At 43.0% G+C, this 23942-nt stretch overlaps 2 protein-coding genes across 2 annotated transcripts in view; one reads left to right on the forward strand and one right to left on the reverse strand.

Annotated features, from left to right (window-relative positions):
* Positions 1–3676: 3676 nt before the first annotated feature.
* LOC311070982 (L-fucose kinase-like) lies at positions 3677–6514 on the reverse strand. The gene is made up of 4 exons (XM_084095200.1): positions 6416–6514; positions 6334–6354; positions 4205–4407; positions 3677–3967 (listed from the first exon to the last, which is right to left on the reverse strand). The coding sequence occupies exons 3-4, from the start codon at positions 4400–4402 to the stop codon at positions 3881–3883; spliced, it is 285 nt and encodes a 94-aa protein (XP_083951326.1). The 5' UTR covers positions 4403–4407; positions 6334–6354; positions 6416–6514; the 3' UTR covers positions 3677–3880.
* Positions 6515–7867: 1353 nt separating this feature from the next.
* The window catches only part of LOC311071017 (unconventional myosin-Va-like), a gene marked incomplete at its 3' end in the record, with an annotated part of 104504 nt that continues 88429 nt past the window's right edge, over positions 7868–23942 (forward strand). The window contains exon 1 of the mRNA XM_084095229.1: positions 7868–8119. The remainder of the gene's footprint in view (positions 8120–23942) is intronic.

Consider the following 23942-nt stretch of genomic DNA (forward strand, 5'->3'; position numbering starts at 1 on the left):
TAGCCACTCGAGGAAAGAGTGCAGACGATCTCATACAGAGTAAACACTGGTGGTATGGCCCGGCATCTTTAGTTCCAGCTCACTTGGAAGAGCCTGAGGAAAATTGTGTTGCTGAAATGAACACTGAACTGAGGTCTAAGTTTCAGGTCACCGTGCAGTTTGGTGGTATTACACCAATAGAACCTCTGTTGAATTTGGAAAAATATAGCAGATTGAAGACAGTGCTACGAATAACTGCATGGATAAGGAGGTTTATAACCAATGCTCGATCCAGATGTAAAATCCAAGGCGAACTCACAGCAGAAGAAATACTTGCAGCTGAAATGTATTGGGTGAAGATAACTCAGGAACAGAGTTTCAGTGAGGAAATAAATTTGCTCAAATTAGGTCAAATGGTTAACAAAGACTCCAAAATCAAGGATCTTAAGTCGTTCTTAGATGAAAATGGACTTATTAGTGTAGGCGGACGATTACAACAGTCCGAGTTCAGTTTCCGAGAACGGCACCCATGGGTGCTCCCCACGAAGCAAAGATACTCAGAATTACTAGTTCAAAGAGATCATGAAAGAGTGATGCATTCCAGTGTAAGAGATACACTTATTCAAGTGAGAGAGAAATATTGGATTTTGCGAGGCAGACAGCTTGTAAAGCAAATTGTAGGACACTGTCATGTTTGTAAGAGATTGACAGCAAAACCAGCTCAGCAAACTACGGCACCTCTGCCAAGGGACAGAGTTACTGAAGCACCACCCTTTGAAGTCACTGGAGTTGATTTTGCTGGCCCATTGTATGTCAAATCAAACGGTGCATCAAAAAAGGCATACATTGCACTCTTTACATGTGCTGTTACTCGGGCAGTACACTTAGAATTGGTGTCAGACCAGACCACAGAGAAATTTCTCCTTGCTCTGAAAAGATTTATAGCAAGAAGAGGTCTGTGAAAAATAATATACTCGGACAACGCAAAAACATTCAAAAGGGCAGACCAGGATTTGAAAGAACTGTGGGAATCCTTCAAAACCTCTGAGCTTACGGATTTTTTTTCTTCGAGGTTTATTACTTGGAAATTTATTGTGGAGCATGCTGCTTGGTGGGGAGGCTTCTGGGAGAGACTTGTTAGATCCGTAAAGAATTGTCTGAAAAAAGTCCTTGGAAAAGCCTCACTAAACTTTGAAGAGATGACTACTATTTTGACAGAGGTGGAAGCAGTTCTAAATTCTAGACCACTTTCATACGTGCACAATGACACGGATGAGCCCCAACCTCTAACACCTTCGCATTTTTTGGTAGGGGAAAGACTAACCTCTCTGCCACCAAAGACTATGGTCTCGGAGTCTAATTCCTCAAATTTGAACAAGGAACAGGCAGTTCGCCGATGGAAGTACCGTCAGAGACTCCTAACTACATTTTGGAATCGCTGGCGAAAAGACTATTTGATGGATTTAAAGTCAGCTCATACGAGTGATTCAATAAAGGCTACTATGCTGAAGGAAGGCGATGTTGTTCTAATTGGAGAGGACAAAGTACCCCGACAAACTTGGAAAATGGGAAGAATTGAGAAACTGAATTCAGGACGAGATGGCCTGGTACGCTCATGCTGTGTCCGTACTTCATCAGGCAGTGTGTTAAGAAGACCTGTGCAACTTCTATACTCTTTGGAATTAGTTTGATCAAACATCCTTGAAATTAATATAGATAAACGTGGTTTATCGGGTGGGAGGATGTTGTAACTTTTGTTGTTGAATAATTATTTCGTTTTTTTTTCTGAATAGACCTACGTGTTGGCTAAGTGTAAATAATGAGAAAACACTATTACTTTATGTTTTGTGTTTATTTTGAATGATGTGCACCCCAACCTAGTGTACTTTGGGTGCATACTAAGTATGCTGATGACGCCGTTTTTGTTAAGCCTTGTCGAGTGCTCCAGTTGTTGTGTTTTTTCTCTGAAGTAAACTTACTGAAAATGTTTGACGTCCGTGTAAGCTTCAGTTTTTTGTGGAACTTTCACTATAATCACCTACACAGAAACGCTGATTTTTATAGCCTACCGTCAGTCCTCATATTGTAATTAAATGAAAAACGCTATCAGTTTCACTATTAGCTTACTCTAGCGATGCAATCGCAACAACATGGATAACGCTGTTTAGCCTTGCCTAACTTTATATGACATATGCGCCATATGCTAGAGTTACACATCCCGCTGCCATTTCAGGGCTTGAATTTCGGTGCGGGAATGTGGGGATTGCGCATAATTTAAACCATTCCTGCAAGGTTAGCTTTTATAGTGCGAGAAATTCCCGCACAAATATATTCGCTTAATCTCAGAACAAATGATTAAAAAATAAATTCACAGATGCGAGAAAAACAGATGTCTTTTATTTTCGAATTTAATTCCTCAATCAGCGCTGGACCGGCATTTTCTGTCTTCCGCTGAGCCCTGGCCGTAGACAGATCATATGTTTCACGCTGTCAGTGCAGTGGTCTGCGTTGCGCTGATCTTATTCACACTATCGAGTGTAGGTGCAGCATTCTAACATTGAGTCATAATGAGCTGTTTGTGAAGAAATTATCCGCTTTCAAATTATGTCATTTTAATCACGAAATTGAAACATTAAAAAACAATTTGCTCTTTATGGTGTGCGAGTGATAGAGCGCGGCAGCAACGAACCAACTGATCAGCTCGCAGCGTAACAACATTGAATGCTCGGCCGAACAGCTGATCATAGCTGTACAGGGCGCCTTATTATTTTTCATCTCCATAAATATATCTAGTAGTAAAGCTAATGCAAGGGCTAGAAATCAATTATTCTTTTGCTGATACTTCCTTGTCATCATGGAGAGCGCAGGTAAATGGGTTTGTCAATTAGCCTGAAATAAAAAAAAAAAAAAAAAATGTATTGTCAAATCTTGTGCATCCTCACATTGGAGTCCCGAGTTCATGTACAAAGTTTGGTTTCGATACGTGACAGAGTTTCTGAGATATGGACGACTTCCTGTTTTGGCAACTACGCCGCCGATTTCGTTTGGCTGTGACGGGCAAACGCTTCCGAAAATCAAAAATCCTTCTAGTAACTTTTGTGAGGCTTGGTCCAAGGATCATGTACGTCCAGTTTCGTGAAGTTCGAACCAAATTTGTGACCTGTGAAAATTTATTTTCGCTTTCTGTTCAATCCAATATGGCGGACGAACGACATGGACTTGTGATGTCATCTTCGCGAGCAACTTACACCGGTACTGACCGGACGTTTTAAAGTTGGAACGGTGTCTCTGTCTCAAAGGGCCTAGGCGCAGGAGCTGACCAAAATTTATCTCCCGGGAATAATAATGAGAAGAAGAAGAAGAAGAAGAAAACTTAAGAAGAACAATAAGTGTGCTGCTTTCAGCAAGCACACTTAATAAACTCCTGATGTACTTACAAACTTTCCAATGCCTCGTTTTATGAGTACAGAACCTATTTGTACTACTGTAGAAGTTTGGTACCATTCTGGGCATTGTTAGTGGGGTAATTTACGAGATTTGGAGCCAACAGCGCCAACCTAGACCCTAGGTTGATTTTACTCTGAACCATCCCTTTAAGATGACTTGATAAGGAAACCCTAAACCCCAAAGGCCCAAACCCACTCTTAACACCATCATAAAAGAAAAGACATCATGAAAAAGAACACTTCACAGCAGGAAGTGGGCAGAAATTATTTTATCTTCATCTGAGTACTTAAAAAAAAAAAACTAGTAAAAGTTGCAAAGGTCTGAGCTCAACATTAACGTCCTGCATATATATCACATTTAGTACAGAGAATAAACGTCATTGTGTATTTTTCAAATTTGATACATTAAAAAATCGTTCTATTCATAATTATTTAGGATTGACAAGTGTTAAAACTTATGAAAGATGTTCAGAGCTCTTCTGAATGACTGAGATGCGATCCATATCCAGCTCCACTGAATGAACACTGAAGGAACCAATGCCCTGTCAAAACAACAGCAGGACCAACACTATTTATAAAATACATTTTACTTTCACCATTTATATTCTTCAGTTTTACAAGGACACTAAAACACACAGGGTCTTTCAGCAACCAGTTTAATATTGAATCATTCTGAAAGAAGTGCTTCTACATTTATCAGTTTAGAAAGGGTTAAAACAACCATTCTTCTTCACATGTTCTCATTCAGTGGCGGTTGAACCAGTTTCTCTGACTCTCACCTGTATGTTTGTGAGAATCTCTGTCACTGGTTTCTTCTGCTGAGGTTCACGGGTGAGTAAGAACAGGAATCCTCCTCCTCCTGCTCCTGCCAGACTCTGTCCTAAACTCAGCGGCTGAAGAGCGTTCATCATGGATCTCACCGCCGCCGGCTCACAGCCTGGAGCCATCAGCTTCTTCTGCTGCCAGTATGTGTCCATACACTCCCCTGGAAGGGTGGATTTCCTGCAGGGGTTCAGGCTGCAAGACTGCCGAATGACTAAAGAAACGTTATTAAGCAAGATGGTAGAAAACTGCACATTTCTTGTCTATTCCACCCACTATTATACCAACGACGGTATAAGCACAGTAACAATAGCTTAATATGTGGGAGAGCCAGTGGTGTAGTCTAGTTTTTTGTAGTGAGTATACTCTAATATAACCCCCCCCCCCGCGCCGCATACTCACCCATCCCAGAGCGTCACCCCATAAGCACCACCACACTCACTAATGCATACAGTATGCATCGACATGTAATTGAGAGCATTATGAAATACTAAGTGTTATCAACATGTCAATTTATTATAAGCAACACAGGACTTTAACAGCCAATGACATTTACAGCTGGGGAGACTGGACTGATTTTCTACTGTTTAGTGTTAATCACCATCTAACTCAGTCAGTTAAGAGCTACCTTTTGCCTTAGATGTTATATGAATACGGTCCCTGAAGCAAAGGTTTTATCAGTTGACAATTTTCAACCATTTTTTTTAAAAAACATTATAGGCACAAATACAAATTTACTTTTAGAAATGGTGTTTTGGAAAATGGTCTTTTATTTTGGTGGGTTGTAGACATTTGAGTTTCTGTGTGTTTTAATAAACTATTATTATTATTATTATTATTATTATTATTATTATTATTAGGCCTGAAGTATACTCTGTGCAATAGTAATATATTTCTGTTATAATTTCTACAAGTTATACAGAACTTATTTTGACAGGTTGTCGTAAAGACATTTCAGTTTATGTGTATATGAAACGAATGAATGGCGATAGTTTTATCAAATGAAATGGTGAAATTCTCATCAAGTGACTCTCATAGCAGCTCTGCGATGAAATGCACATAGCTTACATCATGTCTCAATACAGTGAAACGCTGAAAACACCACGAGCGTGAGTCACGCGTGCTTCCGTGTGTGTGTGTGTGTGTGTGTGTGTAGTGGAGCACACACTGACACGTAGAACAATTGCAGTCTCTTTTAGCTTTAATATTCATAGACACTAGTCCATATCGAGATTTTATTCATTGTACAGCAGCTACTTTTGATTTATTCATTCAAAAATAGCCAAATTCCGTGACGTTCTGCTTTATATAGCACGTTCCATTTGTGACTGGATTCCGCGATTCGATCCGTCGCTTCGCAAACACAGACGGGATGAATTTATGAATGAAAGTGTGAAAGTTCTGACACAAAACGAAGTTGATACGTATCCTCACGCTTTTTTTAAGTGGGTATACGCAAATCCTTGGCCTTTTCTAGTGGGTATACGGCGTATACCTGCGTATCACGTAGACTACACCACTGGGGAGAGCGTTGCTATAGAGAGTGACGATATTGTATTGCAATTTGTAGCACTTCAAAGTCAATACCAAATCAAAACTAGTTAGCACATTAGTTGTTATTGAAAAGGTTTAATGACAAAATATGGTTATGGAGAGAGAGAGAGAGAGAGAGAGAGAGAGAGAGAGAGAGAGAGAGAGAGAGAGAGAGAGAGTAAGAGGAAGGAGGAGGTAAAGAGAGGGAGCGCCCCAAGAAAGGGACCCAGAGAAGAAGAGAGCCAGAGCATCATAAGAGACAGAGCAACAGTTTCAATCTTCTTTTATCCTTTCCTGACCATGAGACCAAAACCCAGATGTGAGACATTCAAACTGACCAATCAGATAATTACACTTCCCCCACTGTACTAAAGGTGTGACAATTCATCACCCCCAAAGTACAAACATATTGGCCTACAGGCCTTGATCACTATTAGAAACCTCTGTGCCTTTAGGAACTCCAAATGGTCCTTGTGGTAGAAAGAGGGGGTGGAAACAGTAAAGCAAATATCTTTGTTCATTTAAAATATCTTGGATTATTTTCAATCATACACCCCCAACCTGAGGAGAGATCCTGAGAGAAAGATATCAAAAAGAGTCCATCTGGATCTGGTGTGTGTGTGTGTGTGTCTCACCCTCTCTGCAGGCTTCAGCACACTCCTCTGCATTGGTCACCAGCTGCTCTGCGTTCTGTACGATGGAGGGTAAACGCGCATACCAGCTCCACACCACGTCCTGCACACACACACACATGAATAAATATATATATAGTTTTTTTATTTAATATTAATATTATTTTTGCTACTATTTTAACATATTATTATTAATAAATTATCTATTATTACTCCTGATCTTTCTTAAGCACATTTTTTTTCCATTTCTATAAAAGATGTTTTATGTGTTTATTCCAAAAAATATTACTGCACATTTAAACAGTGTTCAATCAAAATTCCATCAAAAGTGATTCCCACTCACCGAGACCAGAACCATGTGGCAGTGAAGACCAGCTGTGGATCTCCAGTCCGCCTCCCCAGCGCTGCAACAACTGCTCTTTCAGAGAGACAGGAGACGATACACACACCAGCTCACTGCACACACACACGGCTTTCAGCAGGGCACCTACAATACAAACAACTTTAATGAGCATTTACAGATATTTCTGCATTTATATCTTACGTAAAAACATTCTCAAGAACAGAAATGTGTTATATTGTCTATCAGTTGTGTACACCTCACAGTTAATGATAACACACGAATGTTCTCTGACCTGGAGCGTGAGGTTGGCAATAGTCCTCCAGGTCAGTAAGATCCTCACAGAGTGTTTCTGTGGAGAAGCTGCAGGACGGGTCACCGCTGGCGCTGACCAACAGCAGATGAGGCTCTGGAACGCGTCGAACTCGAGCTCCAATCGGCCGTTTTCCATCCACCTTGACGGCCACATTGACCACCAGTCCACCGTGTTCAAACGCAATAGGAGGAGTGTCACTCCAGCCGCCTGGTGACGAACACACACTTTCAGCAGTGTGAAAGACACTATGAAATCTGAATTGTTTTGAGTTAAAGCTTTGTTTTGATACGTTTATGACAGGAAGAATTTACTGAATTGCAGTTCAAAGAAATTTAACACAGGTAAAGCATTCTGGAAAATTATGTATTCTAGCACACCAAGTTAAATAATTAAATACAATGAAATATATAAACTAAATACATCTACACTACTTTTTTAACCCTCAGGTAACAAACTACCTTTTTGGACCTCACACCGCCCCTTTAATTTTTTTTAATATTTTTTTTAAAGGAGTCATAACCTGTAATTTTCACTTTTCCACGAGAATCAATGTATGTTATGATTGCCTAACGATTATACACTGGCCGGGAAGCCGATATTTAAAAGTGAAGCGTTTGTTTACCCCTGGGTTTGTAAAACAGCCCACGTGCACGCGCACTCAAATATGAGATTTTAATTTCTGCCCCGACTTGACGTCAAGACAGGGCAGGATATACCATATATGGACACCGGAGACCTGCAGGAAGCCCGCCCTGTGCAGAAACGTAGTGCACACGCGAGTTGCTTTGTTGTTGACTGCCAGAATCAACATGTAAATGTGTTTTCTCTCCCAAGAACGGACCAAGCTGTCAGGGACCAGTGGATTAAATTCATTTTTAATGACGCGGTTCCTACAACCCTTCCCACTGGCTTAACGTTAGGTGTCTGTGCTAATCATTTTACGCCGGAATCGTTCACAAATTTGGGGCAATATCAGGCGAAGTTGGCATCGAAGCTCCGTTTGGAAAAAGGGGCCATTCCAACAATCAGAGACTTGCCTGCAATTGAAACGGTAAGACTGTGTTTTTATTGCTCTACTGTGTGTAACAAACAGCAGCTAACTGCTAATGCGGCTATTGTATGCCTAGCGGGAGTATTAGCTTCGAGGTAAACATGGGGAATGGCTGTTACTTTGCAAACAACAAATGACTGAGATTGCAGTTACATTTAAAGTTACGCTAACTGAGCATGGCAGTCATAGTAATGAGAAATCAGAAAAAACTTGCGCCATGATGTCATTAAGTTGGCTTGGAGAGCCAACTTACTGAAATCCTATTTAAACTTATTAAGTTGGCTTGAGAGAGCCAACATACTGATATTGTACTTAAACTTATTATTAAGTTGGCTTGAGAGAGCCAACATATTGAAATCCTATTTAAACTTATTATTATTATTATTAAGTTGGCTTGAGAGAGCCAACATATTGAAATCCTATTTAAACTTATTATTAAGTTGGCTTGAGAGAGCCAACATATTGAAATCCTATTTAAACTTATTATTATTATTATTAGTGGTGCTTTTTTGAAAGCATCACTATTGTTATTGCTCATACTTATTATTATTCTTTTTATTATTCTGGACAAAGTTTGGCGCGAAACTCGCCCCGCACCGTTTGTCACAGACCCCTGAGTGAGGCGTCAAATCGAGCGGCTCATTGAGGAGAGGTGTGCTATGACTTTTCTAAGCGATCGGGTGTACGATGTTCGCACAGCGGACGAAAAAGCGGCCAAAAAAGTCCCATTGACTTTACATTGGGAGTTCTAAAAATATTTGAATCCCAACCGACGTTTTCACACACACAGACTCCAAAGGGCCTGACACCCCTGCGTCTCTCCCTCTCTCTCTCCCTCAGAGGATTTATATTATCAAGCAGCCAATAAGTAATGGCCTAAAATCTTCATAGCCACACCCTAGCAACCAGTTTCAGCACCCTAGCAACCACTAAGAGCTCCCTAGCAACCACCCTAAACCAAAAAAAAACATTTTTTTATTTTTTTTTTATTTTTTAAAGCAATTTTACTCTCATGGCCTTGCGATATCGCTCCATGCTTGTGCCTATTCGGCCATAGGCACGAGGCCGCAGGCCGAGTGCCGTACAGAAGGCACTCGTTATTAAAAATTTTAAGAACTCTATAAAAACTCCATAGTAACCATATTTGACAACTACCAACCACCTAGTAACACCATAGCAACTACCAAAAATACCTTAGCAACCACCCTGAACACCCTAGCAACGTCTAGAAATGCTCTAGTAACCACCAAAAAACTCTAGCAACCACCCAGAACACCCTAGCAACTGCCTAGCAACCACCCAGAACACCTAGCAACTGCCTAGCAACCACCCAGAACTGCCTAGCAACCACCCAGAACAGCCTAGCAACTGCCTAGCAATGCCCTACCATCCACCCAGAATACCATAGCAACTGCCTAGCAACACCATAGCAACTACCCAGAAGACCCTAGCAACCACCTAGCATTGCCCTAGCAAACACCAAGAATACCCTAGCAACTGCATAGCAACCACCAAGAATACCCTAGCAACTGCCTAGCAACCACCCAGAACACCTTAGCAACTGCCTAGCAACACCATAGCAACTACCCAGAAGACCCTAGCAACCACCTAGCATTGCCCTAGCAAACACCAAGAATACCCTAGCAACTGCATAGCAACCACCCAGAACACCTTAGCAACTGCCTAGCAACACCATAGCAACCACCCAGAACACCCTAGCAACCACCTGGCAACAGCATCTTGCTAAAAACATGCTGGCAACATGCTAATCAAGCTAGCAACATGCTAATCAAGCTAGCATTATGCTAGCAACATGCTAATCATGCTAGAATCATGCTAGCAACATGCTAATCAAGCTAGCATCATGCTAATCAAGCTAGCATCATGCTAGAATTATGCTACCAACATGCTAATAAAGCTAGCATCATGTTAACAACATGCTAATTAAGCTAGCATAATGCTAGCATCATGCTAATCATGCTAACATTATGCTAGCAACATGCTAATCAAGATAGCATCATGCTAGCAACATGCTAATCAAGCTAGCATCTTGTTAAAAGCATACTAGCAACATGCTAATCATGCTAGAATCATGCTAGCAACATGCTAATCAAGCTAGCATCATGCTAGCATTATGCTACCAACATGCTAATAAAGCTAGCATCATGTTAACAACATGTTAATTAAGCTAGCATAATGCTAATCAAGCTAGCATCATGCTAGCAACATGCTAATCATGCTAACATTATGCTAGCAACATGCTAATCAAGCTAGCATCATGCTAGCAACATGCTAATCAAGCTAGCATAATGCTAACAAAATGCTAATCATGTTAGCATCTAGCTAAAAACATGCTAGCAAAATGCTAATCATGCTAGCATCTTGTTAAAAGCATGCTAGCAACATGCTAATCATGCTAGCATCTTGTTAAAAGCATGCTAGCAACATGCTAATCATGCTAGCATCATCCAACCAACATGCTAATCATGCTAACTACATGCTAATCCTGCTAGCATCATTCTAACAACATGTTAATCATAGTAAATCATGCTGGAATGTGGTAAATCGTAGTAAAACATCTTAGAAACATGGTAAATTGTGGTAAATAATGGTAAAATGTGGTATATCAAGGTATCACAACATGTTAATTGTGTTAGCATCTGCCCAGTGGCGAGTTTTGCCACTGCAAGCACCACTTAACATTTTCTTCAGGAAATGTACATTCTAGTTATTATTAGTGGTGCTTTTTTGAAAGCATCACTATTGTTATTGCTCATACTTATTAGTGGTGCTTGCTGAAAGCAAGGCATCACTATTGTTCTCTTGCATACTTATTAGTGGTGCTTGCTGAAAGCAAGGCATCACTATTGTTCTCTTGCATACTTATTAGTGGTGCTTGCTGAAAGCAAGGCATCACTATTGTTCTCTTGCATACTTATTAGTGGTGCTTTTTTGAAAGCATCACTATTGTTATTGCTCATACTTATTATTATTAGTGGTGCTTGCTGAAAGCAAGGCATCACTATTGTTATTGCTCATACTTATTATTATTATTCTTCTTTTTATTATTCCACACAAAGTTTGGCGCGTAACTCGTCCCGCACCGTTTGTCACAGATCCATGAATGAGGTGTCAAATCGACCGGCTCATTAAGGAGAGGTGTGCTATGACTTTTATAAGCGATCGGGGGTGCGGTGTTCGCCCCAGGGGCGAAAAAGCGTCCGAAAAATCCCATAGACTTAACATTGCCACAAACTTTGACGAGTCATAACTCTGAGCGACGATTTCGCACAAACGTGTGATTTGCCACATTTGAAGAGGCTGACAGCCTCTGTAAGAACATACCTCTCAATGGGGTAAAAGTTGCACCCCTGGGGGGCAGGAGATGCCCAAAGTTGCCCCTTTGACTTACTATGGGGAAGGAACGTCCCGTGAAACACACATGCTTTTCCTACTATGGTAAATTGCATAGGGACTTTGTATTGAACGTAGCTCTGGATCACAGTGTCATAGAGACAAGGGGGAGGGCTCATTTTACTCAGACGACCAATCAGTCTCTCAGGATCATTGTGAAGCTATCAAGCCACGCCCTAGCAACCATTTAGAGCCCCTTAGCAACAAGTTCCATAGACTTCCATTGAAAGAGTTCAAAGAGATATCTCCAGACTGAATTGTCATAGAAACATGGGGGTGGTCTCATTTGACTCGGGGCAGCAAACAGCCAATCATGAATCACCTAAACACTTCCAAGCCCCTCCCTAGCAACCATTGTCGAGCACCTTAGCAACCAAAATCCAAACAGGGATATCTTCCATTCTGAATGTCACAGAGGCATGGGAGTTGGTTTATATCATTTATACTGACAAGAAGCCTTTGGAGTTTCATGATTGGCAGCTGACAAGCCACTCCCTAGCAACCAAACAGAGTACCCTAGCAACCAAAATCCAAAGAGGGTTATCTTCCATTCTGAATGTCGCAGAGGCATGGGAGTTGGTTTATATCATTCATACTGACAAGCAGCCTTTGGAGTTTCATGATTGGCAGCTGACAAGCCACTCCCTAGCAACCAAACAGAGTACCCTAGCAACCAAAATCCAAAGAGGGATATCTTCCATTCTGAATGTCACAGAGGCATGGGAGTTGGTTTATATCATTCATAGTGACAAGAAGCCTTTGGAATTTCATCATTGGCAGCTGCTAAGTAACTCCATAGCAACCAAAAAGAGTACCCTAGCAACCGTTTAGCAAAACGTATATCTCTGCATCAAAACATAGTATAGAGATGGGACTTGGCTCTTTTGACTAAATCATGGTAAACTATGGTAAATCATCCTAGAATCATAGTAAATCATACTAAAACATGGTAAATCATGGTATACTATAGTAAATCATAGTAAACTATGGTAAATCGTGGTAAATCATGGTAAACTATGGTAAATCATGCTAGAATCATAGTAAATCATACTTGAACATGGTAAATCATGGTATACTATAGTAAATCATGGTAAACTATGGTAAATCATGGTAAACTATGGTAAATCATGGTAAACTATGATAAATCATGGTAAACTATGATAAATCATGCTAAAATCAGTAAATCATACTTGAACATGGTATATCATGGTATACTATAGTAAATCATGGTAAACTATGGTAAATCGTGGTAAATCATGGTAAACTATGGTAAATCATGGTAAACTATGGTAAATCATGCTAGAATCAGTAAATCATACTTCAACATGGTAAATCATGGTATACTATAGTAAATCATGGTAAACTATGGTAAACCATGGTAAACTATGGTAAATCATGGTAAACTATGATAAATCATGCTAGAATCAGTAAATCATACTTGAACATGGTATATCATGGTATACTATAGTAAATCATGGTAAACTATGGTAAATCGTGGTAAATCATGGTAAATCATGGTAAACTATGGTAAATCATGCTAGAATCATAGTAAATCATACTTGAACATGGTAAATCATGGTATACTATAGTAAATCATGGTAAATCATGGTAAACTATGGTAAATCATGGTAAACTATGATAAATCATGCTAAAATCAGTAAATCATACTTGAACATGGTATATCATGGTATACTATAGTAAATCATGGTAAACTATGGTAAATCGTGGTAAATCATGGTAAACTATGGTAAATCATGGTAAACTATGGTAAATCATGCTAGAATCAGTAAATCATACTTCAACATGGTAAATCATGGTATACTATAGTAAATCATGGTAAACTATGGTAAATCATGGTAAACTATGATAAATCATGCTAGAATCAGTAAATCATACTTGAACATGGTATATCATGGTATACTATAGTAAATCATGGTAAACTATGGTAAATCGTGGTAAATCATGGTAAACTATGGTAAATCATGGTAAACTATGGTAAATCATGCTAGAATCAGTAAATCATACTTCAACATGGTAAATCATGGTATACTATAGTAAATCGTGGTAAATCGTGGTAAACTATGGTAAATCATGGTAAACTATGGTAAATCATGCTAGAATCAGTAAATCATACTTGAACATGGTAAATCATGGTATACTATAGTAAATCATGGTAAACTATAGTAAATTGTGGTAAATCATGTTAAACTATGGTAAATCATGGTAAACTATGGTAAATCATGCTAGAATCAGTAAATCATACTTGAACATGGTAAATCATGGTATACTATAGTAAATCTGGTAAACTATGGTAAATTGTGGTAAATCATGGTAAACTATGGTAAATCATGGTAAACCATGCTAGCAACATGGTAAAACAAGCTAGCATCATGCTAGCTACATGCTAATCATGCTAACATGATGCTAGCATGATGCTAATAATGCTAGCATGATGCTAGCAACATGCTAATAATGCTAGCATGATACTAGCTACATGCTAATCATGCTAGCTTCTTGCTACAAACATGCTAGCAAACGTGCTATTCATGTTAGCATCTTGTTAAAAAATGCTAGCATCATGCTAACAACATGCTAATCATGCTAGCTACATTCACGTTAGCTTTTGCTAAAAACATGCTAGCATGATGCTAGCAACATGCTAATCATATTAGCACCATGCTAGCAACATGCTAGCATTATGTTAGTCACATGCTTATAATGCTAGCATGATGATAATTTTGTTCTAATCTTGCTAAAAACTAGCTAAACGCACTTTAGCAACCGAGTGGTGAGTTTTGTCACTGCAAGCACCACTTCACATTTTCTTCAGGAAATGTACATTCTAGTTCTTTTTATTATTCTGGACAAAAGTTTGGCGCGTAATGCGCCCCGCACCGTTTGTCACAGACCCCTGAGTGAGGTGTCAAATCGAGCGGCTCATTGAGGAGAGGTGTGCTATGACTTTTCTAAGCGATCGGGTGTACGATGTTCGCACAGCGGACGAAAAAGCGGCCAAAAAAGTCCCATTGACTTAACATTGGGCATTCTAAAAATATTTGAATCCCAACCGACGTTTTCACACACACAGACTCCAAAGGGCCTGACACCCCTGCGTCTCTCCCTCTCTCTCTCCCTCAGAGGATTTATATTATCAAGCAACCAATAAGTAATGGCCTAAAATCTTCATAACCACACCCTAGCAACCAGTTTCAGCACCCTAGCAACCACTAAGAGCTCCCTAGCAACCACCCTAAACAAAAAAAAAACATTTTTTTAATTTTTTTTTATTTTTTAAAGCAATTTTACTCTCGTGGCCTTGCGATATGGCTCCATGCTTGTGCCTATTCGGCCATAGGCACGAGGCCGCAGGCCGAGTGCTGTACTGAAGGCACTCGTTATTAAAGATTTTAAGAACTCTCTAAAAACTCCATAGTAACCATCTTTGTCAACTACCAACCACCTAGTAACACCATAGCAACTACCAAAAATACCTTAGCAACCACCCTGAACACCATAGCAACATCAAGAAACGCTGTAGTAACCACCCAGAACACCTAGCAACTACCTAGGCAACGCCCTAGACCCCACCAGGAACACATTAGCAACTGCCTAGCAACACCATAGCAACCAACTAGAACACCCTAGCAACCACCTGACAACAACCCAGAACACCCTAGCAACTGCATAGCAACCGCCTAGCAACCACCCAGAACACCCTAGCAACTGCCTAGCAACCACCCAGAACACCTAGCAACTGCCTAGCAACCACCCAGAACACCCTAGCAATGCCCTAGCATCCACCCAGAATACCATAGCAACTGCCTAGCAACACCATAGCAACCACCCAGAACACCCTAGCAACACCATAGCAACCACCCAGAATACCCTAGCAACTGCCTAGCAACACCATAGCAACCACCCAGAATACCCTAGCAACCACCTAGCAACACCATAGCAACCACCCAGAATACCCTAGCAACCACCTAGCAACACCATAGCAACCACCTAGAATACCCTAGCAACCACATAGCAGCGCCCTGGCAACCACCCAGAATACCCTAGCAACCGCCTAGCAACACCATAGCAACCACCCAGAATACCCTAGCAACCGCCTAGCAACGCCCTAGCAACCACCCAGAACACCCTAGCAACCGCCTAGCAACACCATAGCAACCACCCAGAACACCCTAGCAACTGCCTAGCAACCACCAAGAATACCCTAGCATACGCCTAGCAACTACCCAGACTACCCTAGCAACACCCTAGCAACCACCCAGAATACCCTAGCAACTGCCTAGCAACACCATAGTAACCACCCAGAACACCCTAGCAACTGCCTAGCAACGCCCTAGCAACCACCCAGAATACCCTAGCAACCACCTAGCAACACCATAGCAACCACCCAGAAAACCCTAGCAACTGCCTAGAAATCACCCAGAATACCCTAGCAACCGCTAGCAACACCATAGCAACCACCCAGAATACCCTAGCAGCTTCATAGCAACCACCCAGAACACCCTAGCAACTGCCTAGCAACCGCCTAGCAACACCATAGCAACCGCCTAGCAACACCATAGCAACCACCCAGAACACCCTAGCAACCACCTAGCAAAGCCCTAGCAACCACACAGAATACCCTAGCAACACCTTAGCAACCACCTGAACAACATGAATAAGCCATATCTCAGCACCAGAACATCGTACAGACATGTTTGTTGGCTTGTATGCAATCATGTACCACACTCTAGCAACCGAGTGGCGAGTTTTGCCACTGCAAGCACCACTTCACATTTTCTTCAGGAAATGTACATTCTAGTTATTATTATTCTTCTTATTATTCTGGACAAAGTTTGGCGCGTAACTCGCCCCGCACCGTTTGTCTCAGACCCATGAATGAGGTGTCAAATCGACTGGCTCATTAAGGAGAGGTGTGCTATGACTTTTATAAGCAATCGGGGGTGCGGTGTTCACCCCAGGGGCGAAAAAGCGGCCAAAAAAGTCCCATTGACTTAACATTGCGACGAACTTTGACCACACGTAGCTCTGAGCGAGGATTTCGCAGAAACGTGTGATTTGCCACATTTGAAGAGGCTGACAGGCTCTGTAAGAACATACCTCACAATGGGCTAAAAGTTGCACCCCTGGGGGGCAGGAGATGCCCAAAGTTGCCCCATTGACTTACTATGGGGAAGGAACGTCCCGTGAAACAGACATGCTTTTCCTACTATGGTAAATTGCATAGGGACTTTGTATTGAACGTAGCTCTGGATCACAGTGTCATAGAGACAAGGGGGAGGGCTCATTTTACTCAGACGACCAATCAGTCTCTCAAGATCATTGTGAAGCTATAAAGCCACGCCCTGGCAACCATTTAGAGCCCCTTAGCAACAAGTTCCATAGACTTCCATTGAAAGAGTTCAAAGAGATATCTCCAGACTGAATTGTCATAGAAACATGGGGGTGGTCTCATTTGACTCGGCGCAGCAAACAGCCAATCATGAATCACCTCAACACTTCCAAGCCCCTCCCTAGCAACCATTGTCGAGCACCTTAGCAACCAAAATCCAAAGAGGGATATCTTCCATTCTGAATGTCACAGAGGCATGGGAGTTGGTCTATATCATTCATAGTGACAAGAAACCTTTGGAGTTTCATCATTGGCAGCTGACAAGCCACTCCCTAGCAACCAAACAGAGTACCCTAGCAACCAAAATCCAAAGAGGGATATCTTCCATTCTGAATGTCGCAGAGGCATGGGAGTTGGTTTATATCATTCATAGTGACAATAAGCCTTTGCAGTTTCATCATTGGCAGCTGCCAAGCAACTCCATAGCAACCAAACAGAGTACCCTAGCAACCATTTTACAAGACATATCTCTGCATCAGAACATCATAAAGAGATGGGGTTAAGACAAGTTTGACTCAGGGCAGCAAACAGCCATTCATGAGACACCACAACACTTGCTAGCCCCGCCCTAGCAACCATTGTCAAGCACCTTAGCAACCAAAATCCATAGAGAGATATCTTTCATTCTGAATGTCACAGAGGAATGGGAGTTGGTTTATATCATTCATACTGACAAGGAGCCTTTAGAGTTTCATTATTTGCAGCTGCCAAGCCACTCCCTAGCAACCAAACAAAGTACCCTAGCAACCATTTTGCAAGACCTATTTCTCTGCATCAGAACATCGTATAGAGATGGGGGTTGGCTCTTTTGACTCATGCTAGCAAAGAGGAATTCCAACATGCTACACATGCTAGCTGTGAATAGCTACATGCTAATAGCGATTAGGTAAGTGCTAATCATGCCAAGAAAATGCTAAGAACTCCAATAGTAGTCATCTGTGACAACTACCAACCACATAGTAACACCATAGTAACCACCCAGAACACCATAGCAACTGCCTAGCAACACCCTAGCAACCACCCAGAACACCCTAGCAACCGCCTAGCAACGCCATAGCAACCACCCAGAATACCCTAGCAACTGCCTAGCAACGCCCTAGCAACCACCCAGAATACCCTAGCAACCGCCTAGCAACACCATAGCAACCACCCAGAACACCCTAGCAACTGCCTAGCAACACCCTAGCGACCATCCAGAATACCCTAGCAACCGCCTAGCAACGCCATAGCAACCACCCAGAATACCCTAGCAACTGCCTAGCAACGCCCTAGCAACCACCCAGAATACCCTAGCAACCGCCTAGCAACACCATAGCAACCACCCAGAACACCCTAGCAACTGCCTAGCAACGCCCTAGCAACCACCAATAATACCCTAGCAACCGCCCAGCAACCACCCAGAATACCCTAGCAACCGCCTAGCAACACCATAGCAACGACCCAGAATACCCTAGCAACCGCCTAGCAACACCATAACAACCACCCAGAACACCCTAGCAACCGCCTAGCAACGCCCTAGCAACCGTCCAGAATACCCTAGCAACCGCCTAGCAACATCATAGCAACCACCCAGAACACCCTAGCAACTGCCTAGCAACGCCCTAGCAACCACCCAGAATACCCTAGCAACCGCCTAGCAACACCATAGCACCCACCCAGAACACCCTAGCAACTGCCTAGCAACACCCTAGCAACCGCCTAGCAACATCATAGCAACCACCCAGAATACCCTAGCAACTGCCTAGCAACGCCCTAGCAACCACCCAGAACACCCTAGCAACCGCCTAGCAACACCATAACAACCACCCAGAACACCCTAGCAACTGCCTAGCAAAGCCCTAGCAACCATCCAGAATACCCTAGCAACCGCCTAGCAACATCATAGCAACCACCCAGAATACCCTAGCAACTGCCTAGCAACGCCCTAGCAACCACCCAGAACACCCTAGCAACCGCCTAGCAACACCATAGCAACCACCCAGAACACCCTAGCAACTGCCTAGCAACGCCCTAGCAACCATCCAGAATACCCTAGCAACCGCCTAGCAACATCATAGCAACCACCCAGAATACCCTAGCAACTGCCTAGCAACGTCCTAGCAACCACCCAGAATACCCTAGCAACCACCTAGCAACACCATAGCAACCACCCAGAACACCCTAGCAACCGCCTAGCAACCACCCAGAATACCCTAGCAACCGCCTAGCAACACCATAGCAACCACCCAGAACACCATAGCAACCACCCAGAACAACATGAATAAGCCATATCTCAGCACCAGAACATCGTACAGACATGGTTGTTGGCTCGTATGCAATCATGTATAACACCCTAGCAACCGAGTGGCGAGTTTTGCCACTGCAAGCACCACTTCACATTTTCTTCAGGAAATGTACATTCTAGTTCTTTTTATTATTATTCTTCCACACAAAAGTTTGGCGCGTAACTCGCCCCGCACCGTTTGTCACAGACCCCTGAGTGAGGTGTCAAATCGACCGGCTCATTAAGGAGAGGTGTGCTATGACTTTTATAAGCGATCGGGGGTGCGGTGTTCGCCCCAGGGGCGAAAAAGCGGCCAAAAAAGTCCCATTGACTTAACATTGCGACGAACTTTGACCACACGTAGCTCTGAGCGAGGATTTCGCAGAAACGTGTGATTTGCCACATTTGGAGAGGCTGACAGGCTCTGTAAGAACATACCTCACAATGGGGTAAAAGTTGCACCCCTGGGGGGCAGGAGATGCCCAAAGTTGCCCCATTGACTTACTATGGGGAAGGAACGTCCCGTGAAACACACATGCTTTTCCTACTATGGTAAATTGCATAGGGACTTTGTATTGAACGTAGCTCTGGATCACAGTGTCATAGAGAGAAGGGGGAGGGCTCATTTTACTCAGACGACCAATCAGTCTCTCAGGATCATTGTGAAGCTATCAAGCCACGCCCTAGCAACCATTTAGAGCCCCTTAGCAACAAGTTCCATAGACTTCCATTGAAAGAGTTCAAAGAGATATCTCCAGACTGAATTGTCATAGAAACGTGGGGGTGGTCTCATTTGACTCGGGGCAGCAAACAGCCAATCATGAATCACCTCAACACTTCCAAGCCCCTCCCTAGCAACCATTGTCGAGCACCTTAGCAACCAAAATCCAAAGAGGGATATCTTCCATTCTGAATGTCACAGAGGCATGGGAGTTGGTTTATATCATACATAGTGACAAGAAGCCTTTGGAGTTTAATGATTGGCAGCTGACAAGCCACTCCCTAGCAACCAAACAGAGTACCCTAGCAACCAATATCCAAAGAGGCATATCTTCCATTATGAATGTCACAGAGGCATGGGAGTTGGATTATATCATTCATACTGACAAGAAGCCTTTGGAATTTCATCATTGACAGATGACAAGCCACTCCCTAGCAACCAAACAGAGTACCCTAGCAACCAAAATCCAAAGAGGCATATCTTCCATTCTGAATGTCGCAGAGGCATGGGAGTTGGTTTATATCATTCATAGTGACAAGAAGCCTTTGGAGTTTCATCATTGGCAGCTGACAAGCCACTCGCTAGCAACCAAATAGAGTACCCTAGCAACCGTTTAGCAAAACGTATATCTCTGCATCAGAACATCGTATAGAGATGGGGGTTGGCTCATTAGTTTCAGTTGGAAAACAGTCTGTAAATATCACCATGGTAACTGTGTATTCACGCCCTAGCAACCATTTAGAGCCACCTAGCAACCATATTGCAACATATAGAAGCCATATTTCAGCTCCACAACATCGTACAGACATGGTTGTTGGCTTGTATGCAATCATGTACAACACCCTAGCAACCGAGTGGCGAGTTTTGCCACTGCAAGCACCACTTCACATTTTCTTCAGGAAATGTACATTCTAGTTCTTTTTATTATTCTGGACAAAAGTTTGGCGCGTAATGCGCCCCGCACCGTTTGTCACAGACCCCTGAGTGAGGTGTCAAATCGAGCGGCTCATTGAGGAGAGGTGTGCTATGACTTTTCTAAGCGATCGGGTGTACGATGTTCGCACAGCGGACGAAAAAGCGACCAAAAAAGTCCCATTGACTTAACATTGGGCATTCTAAAAATATTTGAATCCCAACCGACGTTTTCACACACACAGACTCCAAAGGGCCTGACACCCCTGCGTCTCTCCCTCTCTCTCTCCCTCAGAGGATTTATATTATCAAGCAACCAATAAGTAATGGCCTAAAATCTTCATAACCACACCCTAGCAACCAGTTTCAGCACCCTAGCAACCACTAAGAGCTCCCTAGCAACCACCCTAAACAAAAAAAAAACATTTTTTAAATTTTTTTTTATTTTTTAAAGCAATTTTACTCTCGTGGCCTTGCGATATGGCTCCATGCTTGTGCCTATTCGGCCATAGGCACGAGGCCGCAGGCCGAGTGCTTTACTGAAGGCACTCGTTATTAAAGATTTTAAGAACTCTCTAAAAACTCCATAGTAACCATCTTTGTCAACTACCAACCACCTAGTAACACCATAGCAACTACCAAAAATACCTTAGCAACCACCCTGAACACCATAGCAACATCAAGAAACGCTGTAGTAACCACCCAGAACACCTAGCAACTACCTAGGCAACGCCCTAGACCCCACCAGGAACACATTAGCAACTGCCTAGCAACACCATAGCAACCAACTAGAACACCCTAGCAACCACCTGACAACAACCCAGAACACCCTAGCAACTGCATAGCAACCGCCTAGCAACCACCCAGAACACCCTAGCAACTGCCTAGCAACCACCCAGAACACCTAGCAACTGCCTAGCAACCACCCAGAACACCCTAGCAATGCCCTAGCATCCACCCAGAATACCATAGCAACTGCCTAGCAACACCATAGCAACCACCCAGAACACCCTAGCAACACCATAGCAACCACCCAGAATACCCTAGCAACTGCCTAGCAACACCATAGCAACCACCCAGAATACCCTAGCAACCACCTAGCAACACCATAGCAACCACCCAGAATACCCTAGCAACCACATAGCAGCGCCCTGGCAACCACCCAGAAACCCTAGCAACCGCCTAGCAACACCATAGCAACCACCCAGAATACCCTAGCAACCGCCTAGCAACGCCCTAGCAACCACCCAGAACACCCTAGCAACCGCCTAGCAACACCATAGCAACCACCCAGAACACCCTAGCAACTGCCTAGCAACCACCAAGAATACCCTAGCATACGCCTAGCAACTACCCAGACTACCCTAGCAACACCCTAGCAACCACCCAGAATACCCTAGCAACTGCCTAGCAACACCATAGTAACCACCCAGAACACCCTAGCAACTGCCTAGCAACGCCCTAGCAACCACCCAGAATACCCTAGCAACCACCTAGCAACACCATAGCAACCACCCAGAAAACCCTAGCAACTGCCTAGAAACCACCCAGAATACCCTAGCAACCGCCTAGCAACACCATAGCAACCACCCAGAATACCCTAGCAACTTCATAGCAACCACCCAGAACACCCTAGCAACTGCCTAGCAACACCATAGCAACCGCCTAGCAACACCATAGCAACCACCCAGAACACCCTAGCAACCACCTAGCAAAGCCCTAGCAACCACACAGAATACCCTAGCAACACCTTAGCAACCACCTGAACAACATGAATAAGCCATATCTCAGCACCAGAACATCGTACAGACATGTTTGTTGGCTTGTATGCAATCATGTACCACACTCTAGCAACCGAGTGGCGAGTTTTGCCACTGCAAGCACCACTTCACATTTTCTTCAGGAAATGTACATTCTAGTTATTATTATTCTTCTTACCAAAAAATTACACTCAATCTCCTCCTAGAGCTTTAACTCTACATACTCCAAACTCGGCTCAGACCTTCAAACTGATCTGACTCGAGTTGCTATATCTTTTCAGACTGATCGGACTTACGGTTTTCCTAAAAATGACGATCAAAACTCGGAAAAACTCCCATTGACTTACATTGGGGAGTTCTAAAAACATTTGAATCCAAACTGCCGTTTTCACACACACAGACTCCAAAGGGCCTGACACCCCTGCATCTCTCCCTCTCTCTCTCCCTCAGAGGATTTATATTATCAAGCAACCAATAAGTAATGGCCTAAAATCTTCATAGCCACACCCTAGCAACCAGTTACAGCACCCTAGCAACCACTAAGAGCTCCCTAGCAACCACCATAAACCCAAAAAAAACCTTTTTTTATATTTTTTTTATTTTTTAAAGCAATATTGCACTCGTGGCCTTGCGATATTGCTCCATGCTTGTGCCTATTCGGCCATAGGCACGAGGCCGCAGGCCGAGTGCTGTACTGAAGGCACTCGTTATTAACTCCATATAAACCATCTTTGACAACTACCAACCGCCTAGCAACACCATAGCAACCACCCAGAATACCCTAGCAACCGCCTAGCAACACCATAGCAACCACTCAGAACACCCTAGCAACTGCCTAACAACCACCCAGAACACCCTAGCAACCACCCAAAATACCTTAGAACACCCTAGCAACACCATAGCAACCACTCAGAACACCCTATCAACCACCCAAAATACCTTAGAACACCATAGCAACCACCCAGAACACCCTAGCAACCACCCAAAATACCCTAGCAACCGCCTAGCAACCACCCAAAATACCCTAGCAACCATCCAAAATATCCTAGCAACCGCCTAGCAACCATCCAGAACACCCTAGTAACCACCCAGAACACCCTAGCAACCACCTAGCAACCACCCAGAACACCCTAGCAACCACCCAGAACACCCTAGCAACCACCCAAAATACCCTAGCAACCGCCTAGCAACCACCCAGAACACCCTAGCAACCACCGAAAATATCTTAGAAACCGCCTAGCAACTACCCAAAAGACCCTAGCAACCACCCAAAATACCCTAGCAACCGCCTAGCAACCACCCAGAATACCCTAGCAACCACCTAAAATACCCTAGCAACCACCTAA

This window comes from Abramis brama, assembly GCF_963993115.1.
Source record: "Abramis brama genome assembly, chromosome: 20".
Lineage (NCBI taxonomy): Eukaryota > Metazoa > Chordata > Actinopteri > Cypriniformes > Leuciscidae > Abramis > Abramis brama.